This window comes from Pseudorasbora parva, chromosome 23 (assembly GCF_024679245.1).
Source record: "Pseudorasbora parva isolate DD20220531a chromosome 23, ASM2467924v1, whole genome shotgun sequence".
NCBI classification, from domain to species: domain Eukaryota; kingdom Metazoa; phylum Chordata; class Actinopteri; order Cypriniformes; family Gobionidae; genus Pseudorasbora; species Pseudorasbora parva.
In genome coordinates, this window is record NC_090194.1 from 3,701,248 (window position 1) to 3,725,732 (window position 24,485).

At 39.7% G+C, this 24,485-nt stretch overlaps 1 protein-coding gene across 1 annotated transcript in view; it reads left to right on the forward strand.

Annotated features, from left to right (window-relative positions):
* Positions 1 to 24,485, forward strand: part of opcml (opioid binding protein/cell adhesion molecule-like) — a 339,648-nt gene that overhangs the window by 41,028 nt on the left and 274,135 nt on the right. The window contains exon 4 of the mRNA XM_067433462.1: positions 11,119 to 11,141. Coding sequence (XP_067289563.1) covers positions 11,119 to 11,141 — 23 coding nt within the window. The remainder of the gene's footprint in view (positions 1 to 11,118; positions 11,142 to 24,485) is intronic.

Below are 24,485 nucleotides of genomic sequence, written 5' to 3' on the forward strand. Positions count from 1 at the left end.
ATAATATCAGCATAACCAATTTGAGTTAATGCTGTGTTAAAGGAAGGGGATGATGCTCCACTTATGTGCATTTATGTAAAATTTCAGTGGAAGGGAATTACAATGTAGTTTGTGTTAGCTCACTATCTGGGCCTTTTTCAGTGCATTAGGTGAGGCAAACTGTTTGATAATATTAGTTTCTTATTTCTTTATTTACATTTACATTTAATCATTTAGCAAAAGGGGAGAGCAATAGAAGCAACGAAACAAAAAAGGCCAACAACCTGTAAGTCTCAGTTAAGTAGCACAGTACTTTATCCCAAAAAAACGCTAAAACTGGCACCATTTTGGAGATAAATTTGCTCTCTTTAATCTCTCTTTTTCACCCATTTTTGGTGTGTGATGCTGAACTCTCGTATGAGTTTCTAAGTGTTTCTTGTGTTCTTTGCCTGACATTTTTTTGTGCTACAATAGCAAATAAGATACTCTTTTAAATTTCTCAAGTAGTACTTATTACTCACTCACACTACATTTTTTTGTAAGTAATGGTAACTTTTACTTGAGTGTAATTTATTTCCGGATTCTTTCCACCCCTGATATTAGGTCATGTTTTTTTGTTTATTTTTATTTTTTGTAAAGTGTAGTGATAAGAGTGATGCTGAAAAAGTACAAGCCTATCCTGTGCTTTTTCACTGTGCTTTTTTCAAACATTTTCCAGTGCTGTTAATGAACAAGATGCTCTGTGCTTACATTAACACGGCATGACTGTCTGAGATAGCAGATGCCTTGTGCCGCAGCTGAGGGCCGTGTGTGATGAGTGAGTGAGTGTGTATGTGTGTGTGTCTCAAATGACACTCGAGTGGCGGCTCAGAAGAGAAATCTCTAAGCTGGATGAGACATCACATGTCAGTAATCAAAGAGAGGCAGAGAGATTGAGGGCGAGACAGACACTGAAAAATGATGGTACAGGCTTGGCAAATGGAAGGAGGGTGAAGTGAGGGATTGGTAGAGTGATGAGGGATGATGATGATGAAATGATAGGCTGGGGGGTTTGGATGCTCAGATGGCTTAAGGCAGCCAATCGGCCCCCCCAGAGAGGTGGGAGCCACAGTGGTGGTCTCATCTCTGTTTGTACTGCTAAAGCATTGTGCGTAGTGCGTACACACACACACACACACACACACACACACACACACACACACACGCACTGCTCTTAACTGACTCCATATTTCACACAGGCACACTGAATTATTTTTAAATTCATGGTCACATTTACCTCAAATGATCCAATCACAAGCTGTCATATATAATTATATATCTATATATAGATGCAACATATATATACACTGATCTGAACTGTTTATACCTAGCTTTGACAACTGTCAAAACTTGTGATTGTGAGATATATGTAATATTAAAATATTGTGTAAGCTTTTGTTTCAGTTTTCAAAAGGGTGACACAAAGTTAAGTCCCCGTCACACTACTTTATTCTTTGCAATGACTTCCATTCATTCGCACGAGTGCATCAAACCGGAAATGTAAGCTCACGCAAAAACTTTTACATTTCACTGCGTTTCAAAGTTCAAGTTTGGTAAACTTTTACCGAATTTACATCACATGAAGATGTGTGACCAGTAGAAGATCGATATGTCACGGCGTGACCTATTAGCTGAATTAACATAATGATATTTTAGAATGATATTAAAGTTGAGGAGATTGTATTACTATTTATTATTAGCCTGACAAGCAAGACCCACATCAAGATGTTGGGTCAGAGCTCAGTCCGAGGAGTGGGATATACGGTTGTCTTTCAAAGTCCCTCTGCACGCAATAGGATAGCGCTACAACCAACCAGATCAATGGTGAGACAACAATCACAAGCCGGTTGTGTCTGAGTCCCATGTGTTTTCCCACAGTGGAGCTAGTTTATAGATTAAACTTTTGCTGTTGCCGGTCAGCAAAACTCTAAACACATCTCCCTTTTTTAATAATGACTTCAATGCCGTTCTATGTTAGCAGGGAAGTAGCAGGGTATTCATGCAGAACCGTCGTAACTCTGCCGTCGTTCTGTTAAGCCCGTCCACTGACTCTATACACAATGCGATTGACTTCAGTGCTGTTCTTTGTTCTTTTCTCAGACAAAAGCTTAACTCCAAGTCTTCCAGAGTCACGGTCAAAGCTGATTGAAAGACCGCCGTTCTCCAGCTTCTGTGTTTACTAGTAGCACGCAAGCGCAACTCTGCCGTCATTATGTTGAGCCCTGCCCACCGACTCTATAGATGATCTGATTGGCCTGACCAGAGTTTGGCTTTTACAGCTCAGAAGGGTATTGAGAGAACTAGACGACACTCGCGGCAGATTAGATTTGCTGCCGCTAGGGTGCGTCTAGATCTCTAGGCTAGATGCTTCAGAGCATGACGTCATATCACGACCATTGCAGTGTTTCAGAAGAAAATTCTAGTGTGATAGAGGCTTTAAGAAGTTTTTTCTATTGTGGTCCTTGATTTTAAGCAAAAAAAACGAACTCCTGGTGATGGATAAACTTGCTAGCATTTATAATTTACAAATTATAAATCTGTAGTGATAATTCACTTAAGAAATAATTTACAGTATTATACACTTGTGTTATTCAATAAATCGTTGGCCAGACATGGTCTTAAAATAAGATCCAAGCAAGCTAGAATGCCATTCCAGACTTATTACCTTGAAAGTCTGAGTTATTGAAATACCAGCTGTAAATGTCTATCTATTTTAGCAGATTATTTGTGATCTGATGCCTGTTTACAGCAAACATTCTGACCACTTTAACTAAAGTCTGTGACAGTCTAACCTGAGCATACTTCTTGTACACTTTGAGCAAATGTAGACTTGTGCAGCTTGTTACAAGTGAATTCTTGAAAACATAAATTACATTTTAGATTTGCTCGCTGAGGCTGGCAGCGTTAAAATGTTCCCTCCCAATTGCCCAGAGCTGAATACACTAACTCCCAATGCAATGTCTAGCTCCCTAACCCTCTATTTCCCACTTTTTTTCTCCCCCACCCCCTACCCCAATTTACTCCCACAATGCTTTGGGTTTGCAGAGATTCAGACTGATTACTGATGTGTAAGATAAAGTGGGTGTTTCGAGCACAATTTTATGAGCTGGCTTTTATTTCCCACAAGGACACGTTTACCTTTTTTTTTTGCCATTGCTCTTCTTCCAAATTTCCTTTTTAAACATTCTGAAAATCTTAGGTTAAGTAAATTAGTTAGCCATCATATGGACAATTTATTGTTATGGACTTTGTTCTCTCGTAAACATGTTTTACCCTGATGTTACGCTTGGAGAGGATGGGCTAGAGGAAGTGGACAGCTTCCCTTACCTTGGCAGCATAACTGACAAGTATGGGGGGGCAGATGTGAATGTGAGAACATGAACTAGCAAAGCGAGAGCAGCTTTCCTCCAAATGAAGAACGTCTGGTGATCTTTTGAGATTGGCATTGACAGGATCTTTAACACCATTGTTAAGCCTGTCTTGCTGTATGGAGCTGAGACTTGGAAAATCCTCACCACTGGCATGAAGAGATTCCAGGTTTTCATCAACATTTGCCTCAGAAGGATCCTCAAGATCCGCTGGCCAGACAAGATCAGCGATGAAGAACTGTGGTAATGAATGAAACAGCAACCCATGGAAGATAAGATCCTCCAAAGACGCTGGAGATTGACTGGACATGACTTCTGCAGGTCCGCGGACAGTGTCACAAGGCAAGCCCTTACCTGGAACCCGTAGGGAGGAGGAAGAGCGGCCGACCAAAAAACACCTGGCGCCATGATCTGGGCCACACGTAGAGGGAAACTGGAGCGATTATACCAGGACTGAACAACATGTCATATGCTGTTTTCGGTTGCAAACTTTGTGCATTTCTTTTGATGCAACAGTTCATAGTGACCACATCTGATAACTTCACTGTAATAATCCCAACAAGCTTCACTAAAAAAACTTGTTCTCTCTCAGAATCACAGAATGAGGCAGAAATTATATTCCATACAGTGATAACGGCCATGACGATTAGAAATATACTGGAGTTTATTCTTATGAAAATACCCACAATGTCTAGAAGAACACAGATAAACCATATATTGTCCCATTCGCATGTTTATCTCTCTCTCTCTCTCTCTCTCTCTCTCTCTCTCTCTCTCTCTCTCTCTCTCTCTCTCTCTCTCTCTCTCTCTCTCTCTCTCTCTCTCTCTCTCTCTCTCACTCTCACTCTCACTCTCTCACTCTCTCACTCTCTCTCTCTCTCACTCTCTCTCACTCTCTCTCGCACAAATAGCCGAGAGAGAGAGTCTACCATTTGCATTGTAAAGCGATCACAGAGTTAATGTTAACACTGAGTCTAAAGTGAATGTAAACAGGTGTGACAAAAAAACGGATATGGTCAAAGGATTGGATCTGTGCTTTAAGATTTGCAGTAAACGCAGCCTTACAATATAATGGCACGCACTGCATAAAGGTCTTTGATCATTTAACAACTCACAGCTTTTAAAGCTGTTTTATGGATTTTTTCTTCTTCTAAAGGTTTTCACAGCTGAAAAATCCATTAAATGTTGGTACTTCTTTCTCTCACAGCCTCATTTTCATTCCTGTCAAAAAATACATTTGGTGTTACCCTGCCTACACTCTTAAAAATAAAGGTTTAAAAAAAGCTGTTTTTGAAACGAGAACCATTTTTGTGTCATTGAAGAAGTTTTCAGTGAACAGATCTTCTTGGGACCTGTTTACACTAGTGCGTTTTCCTTTTAAAACAGCATTTTATAAATGAACACAATTCTTGTCTATATTGGAATTTCAGAAACTATCTATGTCCACACTAAATGACAGAAAATAAATGTCACATGACCGTTCAATTACAAGTGTAACCTGTTGCCTATTGCTCAAGTAGACAGCTGCAGTATTATAAATTGCACAATTGCTGCTTAAAAGGACCACAAAGTCAGCAAAGCATTCTGTCTCCATGTTATTATTTATGTGGTCCTCGAGGCTGATATGCAATAGAGAAAATGAGAGACTGCTCAGGGCTGCGTTTCCCAAAAGCATTTTAAGCCTAATTTGATTGTACAATTGCCACCAATGGTCTGTACGATCATCTTAGGCGTGCAGTGCTTTTGGGAAACAGAGCCCTGCTATGCGTTTACTGTACAACAACGTAACTCACTGCTTATCTACCATAGTATGTTGCATTGTTAAAGAAATCAACTAGCTAGTCAAAACTGTTTCCCAAAACCTTATTGTTACAAATTGGTCGTTCAACCATGTTGGTTAATGATGTCACGCAGGTGGTGGAGTATTAACAGCTTTCAAATAATTTTTTTGAGATCGAATTCATGCTAGATTTTTTGCTATAATTTACGGACTTGGCATCTGAGGACTAATTCTTATTTTTCCCTGTTATTTTGTTTTATTTCAAGATTCAAACAGGCTCGTTCTTACATACCTGAGCACGTCTGCACATCCACACTCTTCAAAAAAGGGCAACCTTAAAAGACATAAATGACATTTGCATGTATTCAAAATAAGAGATATTGGTTGTTTTGAATGTCAGCTTGCTTATTTTGCTCAAGATAAAGATTTATGAAGTCCACATGCAAACAAGAATCTCTGTTTCTAACCACCAGCCGAGAGCTGTCTTTGCAACCACACACGTTTGCGATGCTGTTGGAGTGATGGTTTCGGGAAACACCGACTCTCTGAACTGTGCTGATAACGACAGAACTTGCGACCATAGTCAATATAATGATTCTTTTGGGAAACACACCCCTGATCTATTATTGTGTTCAGGTAGCGTAATGTGGGCAGCCATATCTTCGTTTTCAAAAGTCTTCATTTTGGTCCGTTTACATTGAAACGCAACCCTGCTGTTTTCACCGTTTTCGAAATGATCCAGTTTCGAGGTTTGGAAATGCTGTCGTAGTGTAGGCGACAGGTCTAACTGTAGCAAAAGTTAATTTTACTTGCACGAAAATGCACTAGTGTAAACACACTCTCAGAAAAAAAAGTACAGTGCCGTCACTGGGGCGGTACCCTAAGGTTCAAAAGTTATATTCCTTGGTGGTCTGGTGTTAGGATATTTCTAAACCATGTCCTCATGTAGGAGAGGAGCAATTCAATTGACTGATAGACAACTACTCTGTAAGTGTTTGTAACTTTTCTCATTTGATTGTTTGTTCATTTGTTGTTGGATAAGTGTGTCTGTGTAGTGCTGAGGTGTGTATTATTAGTTTTGGTATATTCTCTCGGCGTGTGTGGGAGTTAGCATTTGTTGAGTTAGCATTTGTTTGGTCAGTGCCACGTTGGGAAGCGAGTTTGTTGGGGGCGTGGCCAGCGAGGTATTAAAAGCCTTGTGTGTTTGAATCATTTTGGCTAGAGAGGAGTAATTCAATTGACTGATAGACAACTACTCTGTAAGTGTTTGTAACTTTTCTCATTTGATTGTTTGTTCATTTGTTGTTGGATAAGTGTGTCTGTGTAGTGCTGAGGTGTGTATTATTAGTTTTGGTATATTCTCTCGGCGTGTGTGGGAGTTAGCATTTGTTGAGTTAGCATTTGTTTGGTCAGTGCCACGTTGGGAAGCGAGTTTGTTGGGGGCGTTCCCAGCTGCTTTCAATAACGATACTCAAGTGAGTATAAATAGCGTGATAGTCCGCGGCAGCGGAAGCGGCAGTGTGAAGCCCTCCTTGTGTGAAGACCAACGAGTGTAAAGACTTCAACTCTTCCCTGTGCAAGACCAACGAGTGTAAAGACTTCAACTCTTCCCTGTGCAAGACCGACGAGTGTAAAGACTTCAACTCTTCCCAGTGCAACTCCTCCCGAGCAAGGACCCCGGCAAGGCACTTGAGTATCATCTTCCTTTTCATTATTTGTGTTCGGCTCTAATTCCTATCTGGCCTTTTCACCATGTGCTTTCAAATCTCAACTATAACTACTAGCACTCGTAAATCACGCTCCGTACGCACGAGACGCCGTAATCCTAATAATTTGCGCTATATCCTGAAATCCTCTGCTACTTCACTCTTTATTCCAATTGGTCTCTGGAATTGCCAGTCGGCTGTAAACAAAGCAGACTTTATTTCATCTATTGGGACTCATTCTCAGCTTAGCCTCATGGCCCTAACTGAGACCTGGATCAAACCAGAGAACACTGCCACTCCTGCAGCCCTCTCAAGCAATTATACTTTTTCACACACTCCTCGGCCTATTGGGAGGGGTGGGGGTACTGGTTTGCTTATCTCAAATGATTGGAAATTTGATCCATTACCGTCTCTACCGGCCAGTTCATTTGAATCGCACTCAATCACTATTACTCACCCTGTTAAAATCCATGTGGTAGTGGTCTATCGTCCTCCAGGTCACCTCGGTAACTTTGTGGAGGAGTTGGATGTGTTACTTTCTAGCTTCCCTGAGGATGGCACTCCACTGATTCTGCTTGGCGACTTCAACATCCATCTTGATAAACACCTAGCTGCAGACTTCAGCACTCTACTGACTTCATTTGACCTTAAGTTAGTATCTACTACGGCTACTCACAGATCAGGTAACCAATTAGACCTGGTCTACACACGCAACTGCTCCACAGACAACACTTTAGTTACTCCATTACACACCTCAGACCACTTTCTCATCACTCTTAACCTCATACTGACTCCTGATACAAAACGTACTCCTACACAGATTACCTTTCGGCGTAATCTACGCTCACTCTCTCCCTCTCGCCTATCCACTATGGTTTCATCTTCACTCCCTCCACCTGCTCAGTTCTCAGCACTGGACACTAACAGTGCTACCGACACTCTTTGCTCCACTCTAACATCCTCCTTAGACAGTTTTTGCCCCCTTTCATCCAGACCAGCCCGCCCCACCCCATCTGCCCCTTGGCTGTCTGAAGTTCTCCGTGAACATCGCTCTGGACTCAGGGCGGCAGAGACGAAATGGCATAAATCTAAAAACAATACTGACCTTGCCTTTTATCAGTCTCTTCTCTCTTCTTTCTCTACAAATGTCTCCACTGCTAAAACAACATACTACCACAACAAAATCAACAATTGCTCTGACTCTCGCCAACTCTTTAAAACATTCTCCTCTCTCCTTTGTCCACCTCCTCCCCCTCCTTCATCAACTCTTACACCTGATGACTTTGCATCATTTTTCACCAACAAAACAGCTCTCATTAGCAAACAGTTCTCCTCATCACTAACTGACATGCACATCTCAACAACTAACACGAACACGCTTCCATCCTTCTCTCCACTCTCCGAGGCAGATATTTCTAAACTCATCCTTTCCAATCACCCTACTACCTGTCCACTTGATCCTATTCCCACTCACCTCCTTCAGGCTATTTCTTCTTCAATCACTCCTGCACTCACTCACATTGTCAACACTTCTCTTCACACGGGCACCTTTCCCACAGCATTTAAGCAGGCTCGGGTAACCCCACTGCTTAAGAAACCCTCTCTGAATCCAGCACTTTTAGAAAACTACCGACCGGTATCCCTTCTGCCTTTCATTGCAAAGACCCTTGAGCGAGTTGTGTTCAATCAACTCTCTATGTTTCTTGAACGGGACAACCTCCTAGACCACAACCAATCCGGCTTCAAAAGCGGCCATTCGACTGAGACTGCCTTGCTCTCGGTAACTGAGGCACTGAGACTGGCAAAAGCAGCTTCCAAATCCTCAGTGCTCATTCTGCTGGATCTGTCTGCTGCTTTTGACACAGTTAACCACCAGATCCTCCTGTCAACACTTAAGAGGACGGGGATCTCAGGATCTGCTCTCCAGTGGTTCAGGTCTTACCTCTCTGGTAGGTCCTACAGGGTGTCATGGAGAGGTGAAGTGTCTAAGTCTCATAATCTAGCTACTGGGGTTCCACAGGGCTCAGTCCTTGGACCACTTCTCTTCTCCATCTACATGTCATCATTAGGTTCTGTCATTCAGAAACACGGCTTCTCCTATCACTGCTATGCGGATGACACTCAACTCTACTTCTCATTTCAACCAGATGATCCTACAGTCAGGTTTCGTATCGCTGCCTGTCTGACAGACATTTCTGACTGGATGAAAGAGCATCATCTTAAACTCAATCTTGCAAAGACAGAATTACTTGTTTTCTCAACCAACCCAGCACTTCATCAAAATTTCTCCATTCAGCTTGGTTCATCGACCATAACTCCATCAAGGACAGCAAGAAACCTTGGAGTTGTGATTGATGACCAGTTAAACTTCACTGACCACATTACTGCAACAGCCCGGTCCTGCAGATCTGCTTTATACAACATTAGAAAGATTAGACCCTTCCTATCAGAACAGGCTGCACAACTCCTGGTTCAAGCTCTTGTTCTCTCCAGACTGGATTATTGTAATGCTCTTCTGGCTGGGCTTCCAGCATGCACTATCAAACCCCTGCAGCTGATCCAGAATGCAGCGGCGAGAGTGGTCTTTAATGAGCCGAAGAGAGCGCATGTTACTCCTGTCTTCATCAAACTGCACTGGTTGCCAATGGCTGCTCGCATCAAATTCAAGGCACTAGTTATCGCCTACAAAACAACCTCTGGCTCTGCACCAATATACCTAAATTCACTTGCTCAGACTTACACACCCTCCAGAAGCTTGCGTTCTGCGAGCGAGCGGCGCCTCGTGGTTCCATCCCAAAGAGGCATGAAATCGTTCTCACGGACATTTTCCTGGACCGTTCCCACCTGGTGGAATGACCTGCCGATCTCAATTCGTGCTGCCGAGTCTGTAGCCATTCTTAAAAAACATCTTAAGACACATCTTTTCCATTTGCACTTGACCAATACAGAATAGCACTTACTGATCACACAGCAACGACCAAAAGCGCACACTCCTGGATCATATCTACGTCTCTCATCCGGATTTGTGCCTTCAGGCGGGTATGTTACATAGTTATCATAACTATCAGAATCCAGTGTTCTGTATATTGCTTACGTGAGTTTTTGTTGTAGATGGCTATTGCTGCGCGTTTAGCTAGAATACAAAACCAACCCATTGGGCCACTGAATCTGCATTAACAACAACAGCTGGGGCAACAGCCTTAGTCCTAATGGGTTGTAGCTATCTTAGCTATCAAAATCCAGTGTTCGGCACTTTGCGGACGTGAGTTTTTGTCGTAGATGTCTGTCTTTAAAAAAAAAAAAAAAAATTTTGTGTATTGTGCTAATTAATTGAGATTTCTTACAGCTCTTACAGGTTTTTGGCCTTGTCTGTTCCGTTGCTTCTATTACTCTCCCCTTTTTTGTAAGTCGCTTTGGATAAAAGCGTCTGCTAAATGATTAAATGTAAATGTAAATGTAAATGTTGAAGGTTACAGGTTCTAATCCGCCCTCATATAGTGTTTTTCTTCATTAAAATAAAAAATGTTCAATGATTGTATATTAAGAGCATGGACACGTTTGTGTGCATTTTGTTTTGTGATTATTATTTTTTTACAGGAAAGAACAGAGTCTCTGCAATGGCATTAAGTGATAGATTGATGCGCTCGTCTGTGTGAAGACAAAGCCAAAAGAGAATGTAAATCCCAACTACTTTGATTTGATTTGACTTCTCAATCATTTTGACATTGACGAGGCAGACCGGACTAAAAATTTACGTTTTACCTTTTTGTCATCCTAACATACACAACGCTGCGTAACAGAGTGCAGGAATTTCAAAAATCGGGAGGAAAAATTTGGCCATTTCTAATTATTGGGGACGGACTTGTCCCCCTCAATCTCTATTGTGGTTACGGCTGTGTATTTTAATAATCTCAACAAACCTTTTTCCACTATTAAGAACCTTTTGTTGAATGGAAAAGTTTCATGGATTTTAAAGGTTCTTCATGAAACCATAAAATACCTTTCTTTTTAACAGTGTAATGTCTAAAAATCAATGGATTTCCAAATTAGACTGAACTTAAACTTAGTGATTTAAAGATCAACAATTCTCGAATTCCAGTGTGTTCTTTATACAAAGCTATTTCATATTCATTCATTTACAACTCTAACACCTCATTGTCATTATATACCATCATTGTATGGAAAATAAATGTCTAAAAGTTCTTCTATCTATATATCTATATTTTCTTTTTTCTTTTTTTCACAGAAGGAAGATGCAACAGCTTGAGGGTGAGCAAATGATGACAGGATTGTCATTTAAAAAAATGTTTTATATAAAAAGCATTAAGATCCACTGAGGTAAACAAGTGCACTCACCAGGCATCAGCTTTTATAATTATTTTATTATTGCTTATTCGTTATTTTAAAGATGAGCTATAAGTCACTTTGAAAAGAAAGCATAAATGTAAATGAGATTTAAAAATCTGAAGCTGGATTGTGGAATTCTTTGACTCCACCATCAGTGTAAACCCTTAGGGAGGAATCACACGCTGTCATGGCAACCAACACATAAAGGTGTGTAAACACAAGTAACATGTCAGTCTAAATCCTTTCAAACAGCCATGTTCAAGTACACAAGTTACTTTTTTATGTAAATAAGGTGATGTTTTGTGATCCTGGGGATGCTGTTTTCCTAAGGTGTGTATTTTTTCATCTCGTCTCCCCCGTGGATTCATTTCGGTATTATTAGGGTGGCATCCGATCGTGTAGTTGGCTCTAAAAATGATTTCCATCTCCGAGTTCACATTGTGTAGGAGGATTACTGACAGCCGACAATACTTTAATATATGTTAAGGATTTAGAGTGATTACATTGTTGACTTGCTTCAATATTCCTGTTTGAGCAATTGCCATCAACATACGTAGTGTATGATTAAGGTTTCACACAGCTTGTTTTTGCACACTTAAGATGAGATAACTGTTTTGAAATAAATCAAAGGAAGGAAGTGAAAAAAGGATTTATTAACCATGGGTAAATATTAATTCTTCTAAGTTGTCTTTTTAGGCTGCCAAAACTGTGGCTTTACAATTACATGTTCCATCTGCCTCTTCCTCTTGCCAAATTAATTTAGGCCACTTTTGCTAATGCCCGTGCTTTCAGATGACAAACTGGCAGCATAACCAGCATGAAGAGGCTGCAGGAGAGAGGAAATAAAGACAGACTCAGAGTTTGCCTTAAATTCGACCTTGTTGAGACTCTTTGAGAGATTTCAGCTCAAGGTTTTTTTTTATTCAGATGCTAAATCCTAATCTAAAAGTCTGACAATAATTGATCCTACTATTTGAAGGTTTTACTATTTTAAAGTGATTACCATGCCAAATTGATAATTAGTTTTAAAAAAAAGTATTTATTTTTTCTGATTTTAAATTGTACTTTAGATGTGGGAAGGGATATGGCCTTGCATTGGCCATGTCCTCAATTTTCAAAATGCTTATAGATCATACAGGATGAGTTTTTTTAGAAAGTAAAAATGCAGAATGTTTCCTGTGATGGGTAGCTTTAGGGGCAGTGTATGTATGTGTATATATATATATATTAGGGCTGTCAAAGTTAACGCAAATTCATTTTAACGGCACTAAATTTATTAACGCGCGTTAACGCAGCGCACATTTTCTGTTTGATCCGTGGTCCGTAGTTGGAGAGATCAAAATAAGCCATAGACGTAAAGGATGCCGCAGCAAACATTAAAAGGGAAAGAAAATCCTTAACATTAATATTCTAAACCAAAAGTGCAGTTATTGCCTATAAGCTACCTGCAGTCTGAGCGCGATGCGTGAATACACTGAAGCTCACTCTAACTCATATCTGAGGTAAATCATTGACACATCACCACTTACAGTAGGCTACATGTGTTATATTGAACTAAATGCATTACAATCGTCTAAAACGAATGCACAGGCCACTTTTCTGAACAGGTGCGCTCCCGAATCTTGCAATGTTTACGTGAATTGCGACACAGTTTGGCGCGCACACAACATACCAGCAGTTCAATAGGGAGCGCGCGTCTCTTAAAGGGGTCGCACTATATTCCTACTCGTGGAATATGGACCTCCTCCAGTATGGTGTGTTACTGGTGCGCTCACAGGTCCACATGACAGCTTTCACATTACCAGTTTTTCATACGAACTGTGCCCTGCTCTGAACTAAACTGCCAGTAATGCTACCTTTATTTATGTTCTCAAAATGAGAGAAATCCCTGCTTGTTCTGAATATTTAAGCTTATGCGTAAGAGACATGAACAAGTTCTTTGATAAACATCTGTGACCTTTGATACATATCTAGCCTTCATGCTGTATTATTGAATAAGTATGGTTTCACTAATAATAAACGTACATTTGCATAAAGCATGCATATTTGTCCATGCATATTTGTCCATATACCCATGTTGATTAGAGTATTAGAAACTTAATTCGGACTTAATTTAAGATACATTTACAATGTATAAAAATCTGTGATTTAATTGCGATTAATCGCGAGTTAACTCATGACAATCATGCGATTAATCACAATTAAATATTTTTATCGTTTGACAGCGAGAGAGAGAGAGAGAGAGAGAGAGAGAGAGAGAGAGAGAGAGAGAGAGAGAGAGAGAGAGAGAGAGAGAGAGAGAGAGAGAGAGATAAACATGCGAATGGGACAATATATGGTTTATCTGTGTTCTTCTAGACATTGTGGGTATTTTCATAAGAATAAACTCCAGTATATTTCTAATCGTCATGGCCGTTATCACTGTATGAAATATAATTTCTGCCTCATTCTGTGATATGAAGCCACGTCAGATCACAAAAGCAAGTTATTCCAAACACTCAACTGACATTATGAAGTGAGTTTGGAGTAAAGGCATCATTAAATGTTCTCTTTCATTGGACACACATATACTAATTTAATTAAAACTTTTCTATTTTATAATTGCACTAAGCCAATCACGATTTCAGTTTAACTCCAGTTAATCATGCAGTCCTGGATTAACCTCACACACAAACAAGCACACAAAAAACGCTCACTTCACACAAACAAGCCGCTCTGTCTCACACACATGCGACTGTGGTAAATTTATTCATTGAACAGACTGATTTTTTGTAGCACGTGTGACACATTTCACGCTGTACAGCCCTGATATGATCTACTCTTTACTTTATTTATTGCCCCAAAGAAAAAAAATAACACGGTTTTGGAACATCGAGGACATAGTGAAAAAATGAATTATTGATTGAACTGTTCCTTTAACTTTTGGTCAAAGTCTTTGATGGTCATTCTGTCACTCTCTTTTTATCTGAATACATTCTTCTCTCCTTCAGGGGTGAAATATGGTTGGAGAGGCTTGTGCCATCTGTGTAACTGTTGGAGTTTATAGCTCCGCAGTAGATCAAACACACATCGCTGAAGTCCTGAAGAGCTTGCACACATGGCCGTGTACACACACTGTCACATGCTCACAAATATACAAATGCACTGCTAGGTTGCCTTGATGGAAGCTGGTCAATTTGTAACTTGAGCACGAAACTCACAGCATAGCTGTCTGAGAGGATGATAGGAAATAACTGTTTGGGTATTCTTTGAATGCTTTCTTGTCTCATTTAACTGATGCAATATTGGATTTGAGAGGCAAGAGGCTAAAATGCTTTAGAGAAACAAAAATAATCTTGTTATAATGTAACAAATGATAGTGGCGCTTGAAATTGCTTGGAAGTATTTGAAATCAGAACAAAGCAGTGTCTTTTCTATACAGTAGCGCTGCAAATGATAGAAAATTGTTAGTCTCTGAACTAGGGTTGGGTATCCAAAAGCTTTAGTCCTCCTGGTTTCAGTTTGCGCTTATATGATTATCTTCCTCAAATGTATGCAATGTAAGTGTAAACATGTAAATAAAAAGATATTGATACAAGTTTATCATTTTTAGCACAGGGCCAAACGTAGTGATTGTGATGGGGTGTGTTATATCGATATTTCTTTAGACTGAACATGTTGAGTGTTGTTTCATCCTGGACCTGTTTGTCAGTCCATGTCCACTTTTTCACCTCAGGATAGGGTAGATTGCTGAACTAATGAGTACACTAAAAAAATAGGAATTACGGAGAAAACGTAAAAATACAACACATGATTTTGTTTTGTTTTGTTGTTTTCTCAACTTTTTTTTGTGTCAATTTCAATTTGTTTATGCATTACATGCAAAATAATGGAAGCTTGTTTCCGCCACAAAAAGGTAATTGTGACTTTTTGTCTCATAATTCTGACTTTTTCCTTGCAATTGCAAGAAGTCTGAATTGTGAGTTATAAAGTCAGAATTGTGCTATATGAACTCGCAATTCTGACTTTTCTTCTAAAACTTGTGCAATTTATGTATGGATCATGATCTTTATCTTTACTTACTATCCTAATGATTTTTGGCATAAAAGAAAAATCGATCATTTTGACCCATACAATGTTGTTGGCTATTGCCACAAATATGCCCATGAGACGCAGGCCATTTTGTGCTCCGCGGCCACATGCCTTTCTGCACTGATGTTCAAAGCGTTTCTAAAGATGTTGAAACTGAGATGGTGAACGGGAACATGGTTTGTGTAACTTTAGCAACACATTATTAGCAGTTTGATAATGTAATCAAAAGCAACACAATTGCTATACATTTTGTTCAAATTTAATTTGATTGTGTTGAATCTACTTAAATATAAGACAAATTAAAGTTTACTTAATCCGTTTGTGTTGAGATTACATGAATGATTTGTGTTGTATTAACTGAAACTGGCGGGGCTTGTTAGTACACATCATGCTTTGCTTATGGCTAAATCACGAGAGAGTAAATGTTATTTTATATGTAAGTCTTATTTTCGATTTTTTAGCAAGATGAGAAAGGGGGAGACATGATTGTGTTTAATATTTGGTTATGTTGGAATTATTAGAAGATTAATATCCATCTTTCGGATGAGACGTTATTATCCGTCTTTCGGATGAGACGTTAAACCGAGGTCCTGACTCTCTGTGGTCGTTAAAAATCCCAGGATGTCCTTCGGAAAAAGAGTAGGGGTGTTACCCTGGCATCCTGTTCAAATTTGGCCGTTGGCCCCTGTCCATCATGGCCTCCTAATCATCCCCCTCTCCTGATTGGCTTCATAACTCGGTCTCCTCTCCACCAATCAGCTGGTGTGTGGTGAGCGTTCTGGCGCAATATGGCTGCTGTCGCATCATCCAGGTGGATGCTGCACATTGGTGGTGGTTGAGGAGATTCCCCCCTTCAATGTAAAGCGCTTTAAGTAAAAAGCGCTATATAAATACCTTGAAAAGCGCTATATAAATACCTTGAAAAGCGCTCGTTATATCGAACACATTATTATTTATTATTATTATTAGAAGAATTTAAGTTACAGTGGTTACCATTGTGGAAAAGAGGAGCATTTGCTTCGGCTGTGGACTAAAACAACTAATGTCATTACAGCTGTGCTGAAGGAGCTTCTAATGCTTAGCATTTAAGATGCTAATGTGTGCTATTGCTAGCTAGAAGTGTGTTAATTAGCTAGTGCAGTATTTTAATTTAGTTGTGTAGTATTAAAATGTATGCAATTCAAGTGGATGAATGAATATATGCAATTACATTGCATCATGTCAGGGAGCCATATACAATTCACTTTGAGACTACTTAATTGGGTCACTTAACTTATTCATTCAATGATGTTGAAGTTACACGAACAAATTATGTTTGTTTAACTTAATTGATTCATGTGGGACCAATGTACACAATTAAATCATGTAAATCCAACACACTTTTCTTCAGTGTGTATCCTAGATCAAGCAAGAGTGTAGAAGTACATTCAATATATTTTAAAGCATGATTTTATTTTTACAGGAGAAAAAGACAACAAAAACAACAAACAAAAAAACTTTAAACCTGCAATTTTGGGGATGAAAGATGAGTTTTAAGTGATTAAATTATTGACTACTAGGGGCATTTTATTTTCATGACATTCCTAATCAGCTTCTCTAATTATGTAAAGTAAAATATGTTTATCAAGAACATTTTTTTATTTGGGTTGGTGGGGACCCTTTTTTTGGCCATTGGAGGTTTAAACATTATTTGGTAAAGTAGTTTGAAGGGCAAATTAGTTCATAATTTTATTTTAATCTCAGATAAATTCATCATAAGTTTAATTACGTGTCATCAATATTCTGATTCTATTGAGCGGTATTAATCATCCGAAAAGGCTTGTCTACAGCTCTCAAAGAATATGTCCTTGTCAAATATTAGTACCGCGAACATCAATTATGATTCATATTAGGGATGCACCGAATATTCGGCAACCGAAATTATTCGGCCGAAAATAGCCAAAAAAAGCACTTTCGGCATTCGGCCGAATAAGTAAAAAGGCCGAATAATTTTGGCCGAACAATGACGTTTTTAATGACGCGATCAAAAAGTAACCCACGTAGAGTGAGAGCTGCGTGCTTTATGCAGCAAACATGTCAGCAGTGTGGAAGCACTGTTTAGTGCTGAAATTTAGTGCTCATGTCATCGATGAGAAGAGGAACCGACTTTCATGTGAGAAAGCAGAGAAGCTACTTTTCATAAAGAAGAACCTGCCACTTTTCCTGAAGAAGTAGGCTAAGTAGGCTTATGTCTAAGACAGTTATTTATTTGTTGTGGGTTCATCCACATTTTTTGCACTATTCAATGCACATTTGTTGTTGTAGACATACAGAGTTACATTCTTTCAGCAGTCAGTTATAGGCCTAACATAGGCTATTCAAGAAGGGGGGCTTCTAAGATGGCCAAATAAAAATATGTTTTTTATTTTACTAATTATTTATTTTAAGTTATGTTGTGCTTAGTTTGTATAATATCTGCTGGAATGTTAAAAAAAATTCAGTGTTAAATAAATATTTTGAAATTGTATTTTTGTTATTTGATTTATTTCTCTGAAAAGCAACACAAAATAGTAAAAAGGAAATTTTTACTATTTAATTATTGTAATGGTAAAAAAAAAATGCGAAACACCGCGTTCGGTATTCGGCCTTCGGTCTTCGGCCAAGCATTTCATTATTATTCGGTTTCGGCTTCGGCCAAGAATTTCATTTCGGTGCATCCCTAATTCATATCTGCACTGCAAACGGGCCACTGTGAAATGACAATCTAGTTTATCTGTGGAGTTTGGCTGGTGCTCTGTTACTCACAGAAACACACTCTTCTCTCAAAGAATGGAAAGGATTGGTGGCATTTGCATCACATATTGATATATATCAGTTTGATAAGGTCTTTATAAAATATAGACCATATTTCCAGAGAGTTATTGTTGTGGGTCGGCTGGTGAATGCGCTATATCGCGGTTGGCCTCTTCGGGACACTGCACAGGTAGGGCAGATTTAGAATTAGTCTGACAGTTTCACCATTAAAAATGTGCATTTCAGTGACCTTGGCGGATTTGATTTAGTGTTTGGTTAATAGTACTTGCAGTGCAATTCAGACTTGTTAAGAGCTTGGGTAATATTTCGATTAAACCCTCTGCTTTTGCTCATTTTTAATTCATAACTTGCCAGTAAGAGTGCAATTAATATTCAAGGAATTCATGACATTCTCTGGAAGTGAGATCACACTTCTGTCTTGAACAGAGTGCAGTAAAAGTGAGCATAAGAGATTGTCCAAAGGCATAAGTGTTGCAGCTCTTCCACGAAACACGAGCCCTGCGGCAGAACAGCGAAATATTTGTAACAAAATCATCTCGTCCTGAAGGAAAAGCCAGCTTAGTGCACAGTGAATAAACTGCAAAGGAGTTTGTGAGGTCAGTACTGTGAAAATTCAAAGGTACAGTCAGATAATACCATGGTTCTTGATCATCATATTCATATCCCATGGTTTTATAAATGTAGCCTATCCTGAAGTTTTTCAGAGTGGTTGTGCTTTAGGCTGATAATATAAATTCTGCAAAATATTCACTGTCACCAAACTTAGCTGCACAGCCACATTTGTTATATTTGAAGTTAGTTATTGCTGCAGTCGAAGCATTGATAAACTCACTCATTGCACTCCTTATATAATCATATATAATTCATAAGTCAACACCATTGCTGAGTATTTTCTCCTTAAAACTGCAGTGAACAGAAGACACGCTTTGAAGTCGCCAGTGTTTCTGACCAATCACGTCAATGTGTGGGCGGAGTTTTAGCATATAATTAACTCCGAAGCAAATCTCAAGAGAAGCAGGTTATCACAGGATATGTTTCTGTTGATATGAAAAATTGGGTACATTTAGCAATATAGTGGGTGAATTATAGCCTGACAAGCCAGACCCACATCTCACACCCCCAATGGAAACTCACCATTGACAGCTCAATCTGAGGGGCGGATAAACGGTTGTCTTTCAAACTCCCTCTGCACGCGATAGGATAGCGCTACAACCAACCAGAGCCACGAAGGTGAAGCAGAGCTCGTTGACAGATTAAACATTCGCCGTATCCGGTCGGCTAAACTCAGAACACATCTTCCCTTTTTCAGAATGACTTCAGTGCCGCTCTTTGTTCTTTTCTCAGAGAAAAGCTTAACTCCAAGTCTTCCAGAGTTGCGGTCAAAGCTGATTCGAAAGACCGCCGTTCGCCAGTTTCTGTGTTTACTAGAAGCACGCAAACGCAACTCGGCCGTCGTCATTATGGCCCCGCCCGCCGACTCTATACACGATGTGATTGGCCCGTCCAGATTGAGAGGAATACAGCTCAGAAGGGTATTAAGAGTTCCTAGACGACACTTGCGGGCAGATTAAATTTGCTGCCGCTAGGGTGCTTCTAGATTTCTAGGCTAGGTGAATTATGTATATGATGTACATTATGAGAAAATTATGAACTATATGTGACCCTGGATAACAAAACCAGTCATAAGGGGTTTATTTTTTTAATTGAGATTTATACATCATCTAAAAGCTGAATAAAGCTTTCCATTTATGTATGGTTTGTTAAATATTTTGTAACAAAATCATCCCGTCCTGATGGAAAAGCCAGCTTAGTGCACAGTGAATAAAGTGGTTTGTGAGGTCAGTACTGTGAAAATACTAAGGTCCTGTCAGAACCATGGTTCTTGATTATCATATTCATATTCCATGAATTTAATGTAGCCTACCCTGAAGTTTTTCAGAGTGGATTGTGCATAAGGCTGATAATATAAATTCTGCCAAATATTCATCATCACCAAACCTGCCTGCACAGCCACATTTGTTATATTTGAAATTATAGTTATTGCTGCAGTCAAACAAGCATTGATAGACTCATCACTCTGTGCCTTATATAATCTAGCCCCATATGGCTGAAGAGTACATCAAATATTTGAGTGTGAAGGCTGTGTGATTGAGTTGTATCTTGGACTGCTAGCTCTAAACACAAGACTCCTTTGAGTTGTCAGAGCTGTTGCACATGCGTTTGGCACATAAAACGCCACTGTACTCTCGCAGGACAAGTTTGATGCCCTGATCTCATTCCGCTTATATCTTTTGTGCTGTTACTTTACAGCAGGGGTTTCTGACATGTTTCTTCAGCTGAACCCCTCTGACCTAAATTATATTCTTCATGCACTTCATAAAATGTTATGTTACTGTGCACAAAACTAATGCATGCTAATTGCACAATTAAAGCAAACTAAATGATATTATTAGCTCCTAATTCTTTTTTTTTTTTTTTTCTAAAAAGGTTTACTATTTTGGTAAAACTACAATAATGTCCTATTAATTAATGCAAAGGCCTTAATTATCAGGTTGCAATTCATTTGTTATAATACTGGTTACCCTATTTTGATGGCCCACTTTATATATTGTTATATAACTAAAAGTAATTTTTGCAACTAAATTTGTACTAACTCTCATTCGAGTATTAGTACACTGTTAGGATAGACTTCAGGTTAATAGAATAAGTTATGCAGTTATGCAGTAGTAGAATGTCAAAATTGGACCATTGAAATAGTGTGACTGTTTTTGTTAATATTAGTTAATAATACAACCGTTCATTGTTAGATATACAGTGCACTCCTAGCCTGACAAGCCAGACCCACATCAAGATGTTTGGTCTGGAAACTCACCACTGACAGGTGAATCCGAGGGGCGGATAAACGGTTGTCTTTCAAACTCCCTCTGCACACGATAGGATAGCGCTCCACCAACCAGAGCAACGAAGGTGAAGCAGAGCTCGCTGACAGATTAAACATTCGCCGTATCCGGTCGGCTAAACTCCAAACACATCTTCCCTTTTTAAGAATGACTTCAGTGCCGTTCTTTGTTCTTTTCTCAGAGAAAAGCTTAACTCCAAGTCTTCCAGAGTCGCGGTCAAAGCTGATTCGAAAGACCGGCGCTGTTCGGCAGTTTCTGTGTTTACTAGAAGCACGCAAACGCAACTCGGCCATCGTCATTATGGCCCCGCCCACCGACTCTATACACGATGTGATTGGCCCGTCCAGATTGAGAGGAATACAGCTCAGAAGGGTATTGAGAGTTCCTAGACGACACTTGCGGGCAGATTAAATTTGCTGCCGCTAGGGTGCGTCTAGATTTCTAGGCTAGTGCCCTCCAGTAATATTAGCATCTTTGGTAAATATGAGCAAAGGCAGCTGTGAAAATAAATGTTTACTGTTTATCCTTTTGATCTTTCATTCAAACAAGTCTCACAATTCGACCCTTTCATTGAAGTAAAACCATTGAAAGTGGGAGAAAATCTCATTATGTAATAAATGTTTTTCTCTAGTTCAATTATTGGCACCTGATTATTGCAACCTCCTTTTCCCAAGATAACCGCTCTGAGTCTTCTATAATGTCTCTTCTCTTCAGTTCATCTCTCGTTCTCTATAGGGTTCAGCTCTTCTCTTCAGTTCATCACTCATTCTCTATAGGGTTCAGCTCTTCTCTTCAGTTCATCACTAATTCTCTATAGGGTTCAGCTCTTCTCTTCAGTTCATCACTCATTCTCTATAGGGTTCAGCTCTTCTCTTCAGTTCATCACTCATTCTCTATAGGGTTCAGCTCTTCTCTTCAGCTCATCACTCATTCTCTATAGGGTTCACTCATTCTCTATAGGGTTCAGCTCTTCTCTTCAGCTCATCACTCATTCTCTATAGGGTTCAGCTCTTCTCTTCAGTTCATCTCTCGTTCTCTATAGGGTTCAGCTCTTCTCTTCAGTTCATCACTCATTCTCTATAGGGTTCAGCTCTTCTCTTCAGTTCATCACTCATTCTCTATAGGGTTCACTCATTCTCTATAGGGTTCAGCTCTTCTTTTCAGCTCATCACTCATTCTCTATAGGGTTCAGCTCTTCTCTTCAGTTCATCTCTCGTTCTCTATAGGGTTCAGCTCTTCTCTTCAGTTCATCACTCATTCTCTATAGGGTTCAGCTCTTCTCTTCAGTTCATCACTCATTCTCTATAGGGTTCAGCTCTTCTCTTCTCTTTAGTTCATCACTCATTCTCTATAGGGTTCACTCATTCTCTATAGGGTTCAGCTCTTCTCTTCAGTTCATCACTCATTCTCTATAGGGTTCAGCTCTTCTCTTCAGTTCATCACTCATTCTCTATAGGGTTCAGCTCTTCTCTTCAGTTCATCACTCATTCTCTATAGGGTTCAGCTCTTCTCTTCAGTTCATCACTCATTCTCTATAGGGTTCAGCTCTTCTCTTCAGCTCATCACTCATTCTCTATAGGGTTCAGCTCTTCTCTTCAGTTCATCACTCATTCTCTATAGGGTTCAGCTCTTCTCTTCAGTTCATCACTCATTCTCTATAGGGTTCAGCTCTTCTCTTCAGTTCATCACTCATTCTCTATAGGGTTCAGCTCTTCTCTTCAGTTCATCACTCATTCTCTATAGGGTTCAGCTCTTCTCTTCAGCTCATCACTCATTCTCTATAGGGTTCAGCTCTTCTCTTCAGCTCATCACTCATTCTCTATAGGGTTCAACTCTTCTCTTCAGCTCATCACTCATTCTCTATAGGGTTCAGCTCTTCTCTTCAGCTCATCACTCATTCTCTATAGGGTTCAACTCTTCTCTTCAGCTCATCACTCATTCTCTATAGGGTTCAGCTCTCCTCTTCAGTTCATCACTCATTCTCTATAGGGTTCAGCTCTTCTCTTCAGCTCATCGCTCATTCTCTATAGGGTTCAGCTCTTCTCTTCAGCTCATCACTCATTCTCTATAGGGTTCAGCTCTCCTCTTCAGTTCATCACTCATTCTCTATAGGGTTCAGCTCTTCTCTTCAGCTCATCACTCATTCTTTATAGGGTTCAGCTCTTCTCTTCAGCTCATCACTCATTCTCTATAGGGTTCAGCTCTTCTCTTCAGTTCATCACTCATTCTCTATAGGGTTCAGCTCTTCTCTTCAGTTCATCACTCATTCTCTATAGGGTTCAGCTCTTCTCTTCAGTTCATCACTCATTCTCTATAGGGTTCAGCTCTTCTCTTCAGTTCATCACTCATTCTCTATAGGGTTCAGCTCTTCTCTTCAGTTCATCACTCATTCTCTATAGGGTTCAGCTCTTCTCTTCAGCTCATCACTCATTCTCTATTGGGTTCAGCTCTTCTCTTCAGTTCATCACTCATTCTCTATAGGGTTCAGCTCTTCTCTTCAGTTCATCACTAATTCTCTATAGGGTTCAGCTCTTCTCTTCAGCTCATCACACATTCTCTATAGGGTTCAGCTCTTCTCTTCTGCTCATCACTCATTCTCTATAGGGTTCAGCTCTTCTCTTCAGCTCATCACTCATTCTCTATAGGGTTCAGCTCTTCTCTTCAGTTCATCACTCATTCTCTATAGGGTTCAGCTCTTCTCTTCAGCTCATCACTCATTCTCTATAGGGTTCAGCTCTTCTCTTCAGCTCATCACTCATTCTCTATAGGGTTCAGCTCTTCTCTTCAGCTCATCACTCATTCTCTATGGGGTTCAGCTCTTCTCTTCAGTTCATCACTCATTCTCTATAGGGTTCAGCTCTTCTCTTCAGCTCATCACTCATTCTCTATAGGGTTCAGCTCTTCTCTTCAGCTCATCACTCATTCTCTATAGGGTTCAGCTCTTCTCTTCAGTTCATCACTCATTCTCTATAGGGTTCAGCTCTTCTCTTCTGCTCATCACTCATTCTCTATAGGGTTCAGCTCTTCTCTTCAGTTCATCACTCATTCTCTATAGGGTTCAGCTCTTCTCTTCAGTTCATCACTCATTCTCTATAGGGTTCAGCTCTTCTCTTCAGTTCATCACTCATTCTCTATAGGGTTCAGCTCTCCTCTTCAGTTCACTCATTCTCTATAGGGTTCAGCTCTTCTCTTCAGTTCATCACTCATTCTCTATAGGGTTCAGCTCTTCTCTTCAGTTCATCACTCATTCTCTATAGGGTTCAGCTCTTCTCTTCAGTTCATCACTCATTCTCTATAGGGTTCAGCTCTTCTCTTCAGTTCATCACTCATTCTCTATAGGGTTCAGCTCTCCTCTTCAGTTCACTCATTCTCTATAGGGTTCAGCTCTTCTCTTCAGTTCATCACTCATTCTCTATAGGGTTCAGCTCTTCTCTTCAGTTCATCACTCATTCTCTATAGGGTTCAGCTCTTCTCTTCAGTTCATCACTCATTCTCTATAGGG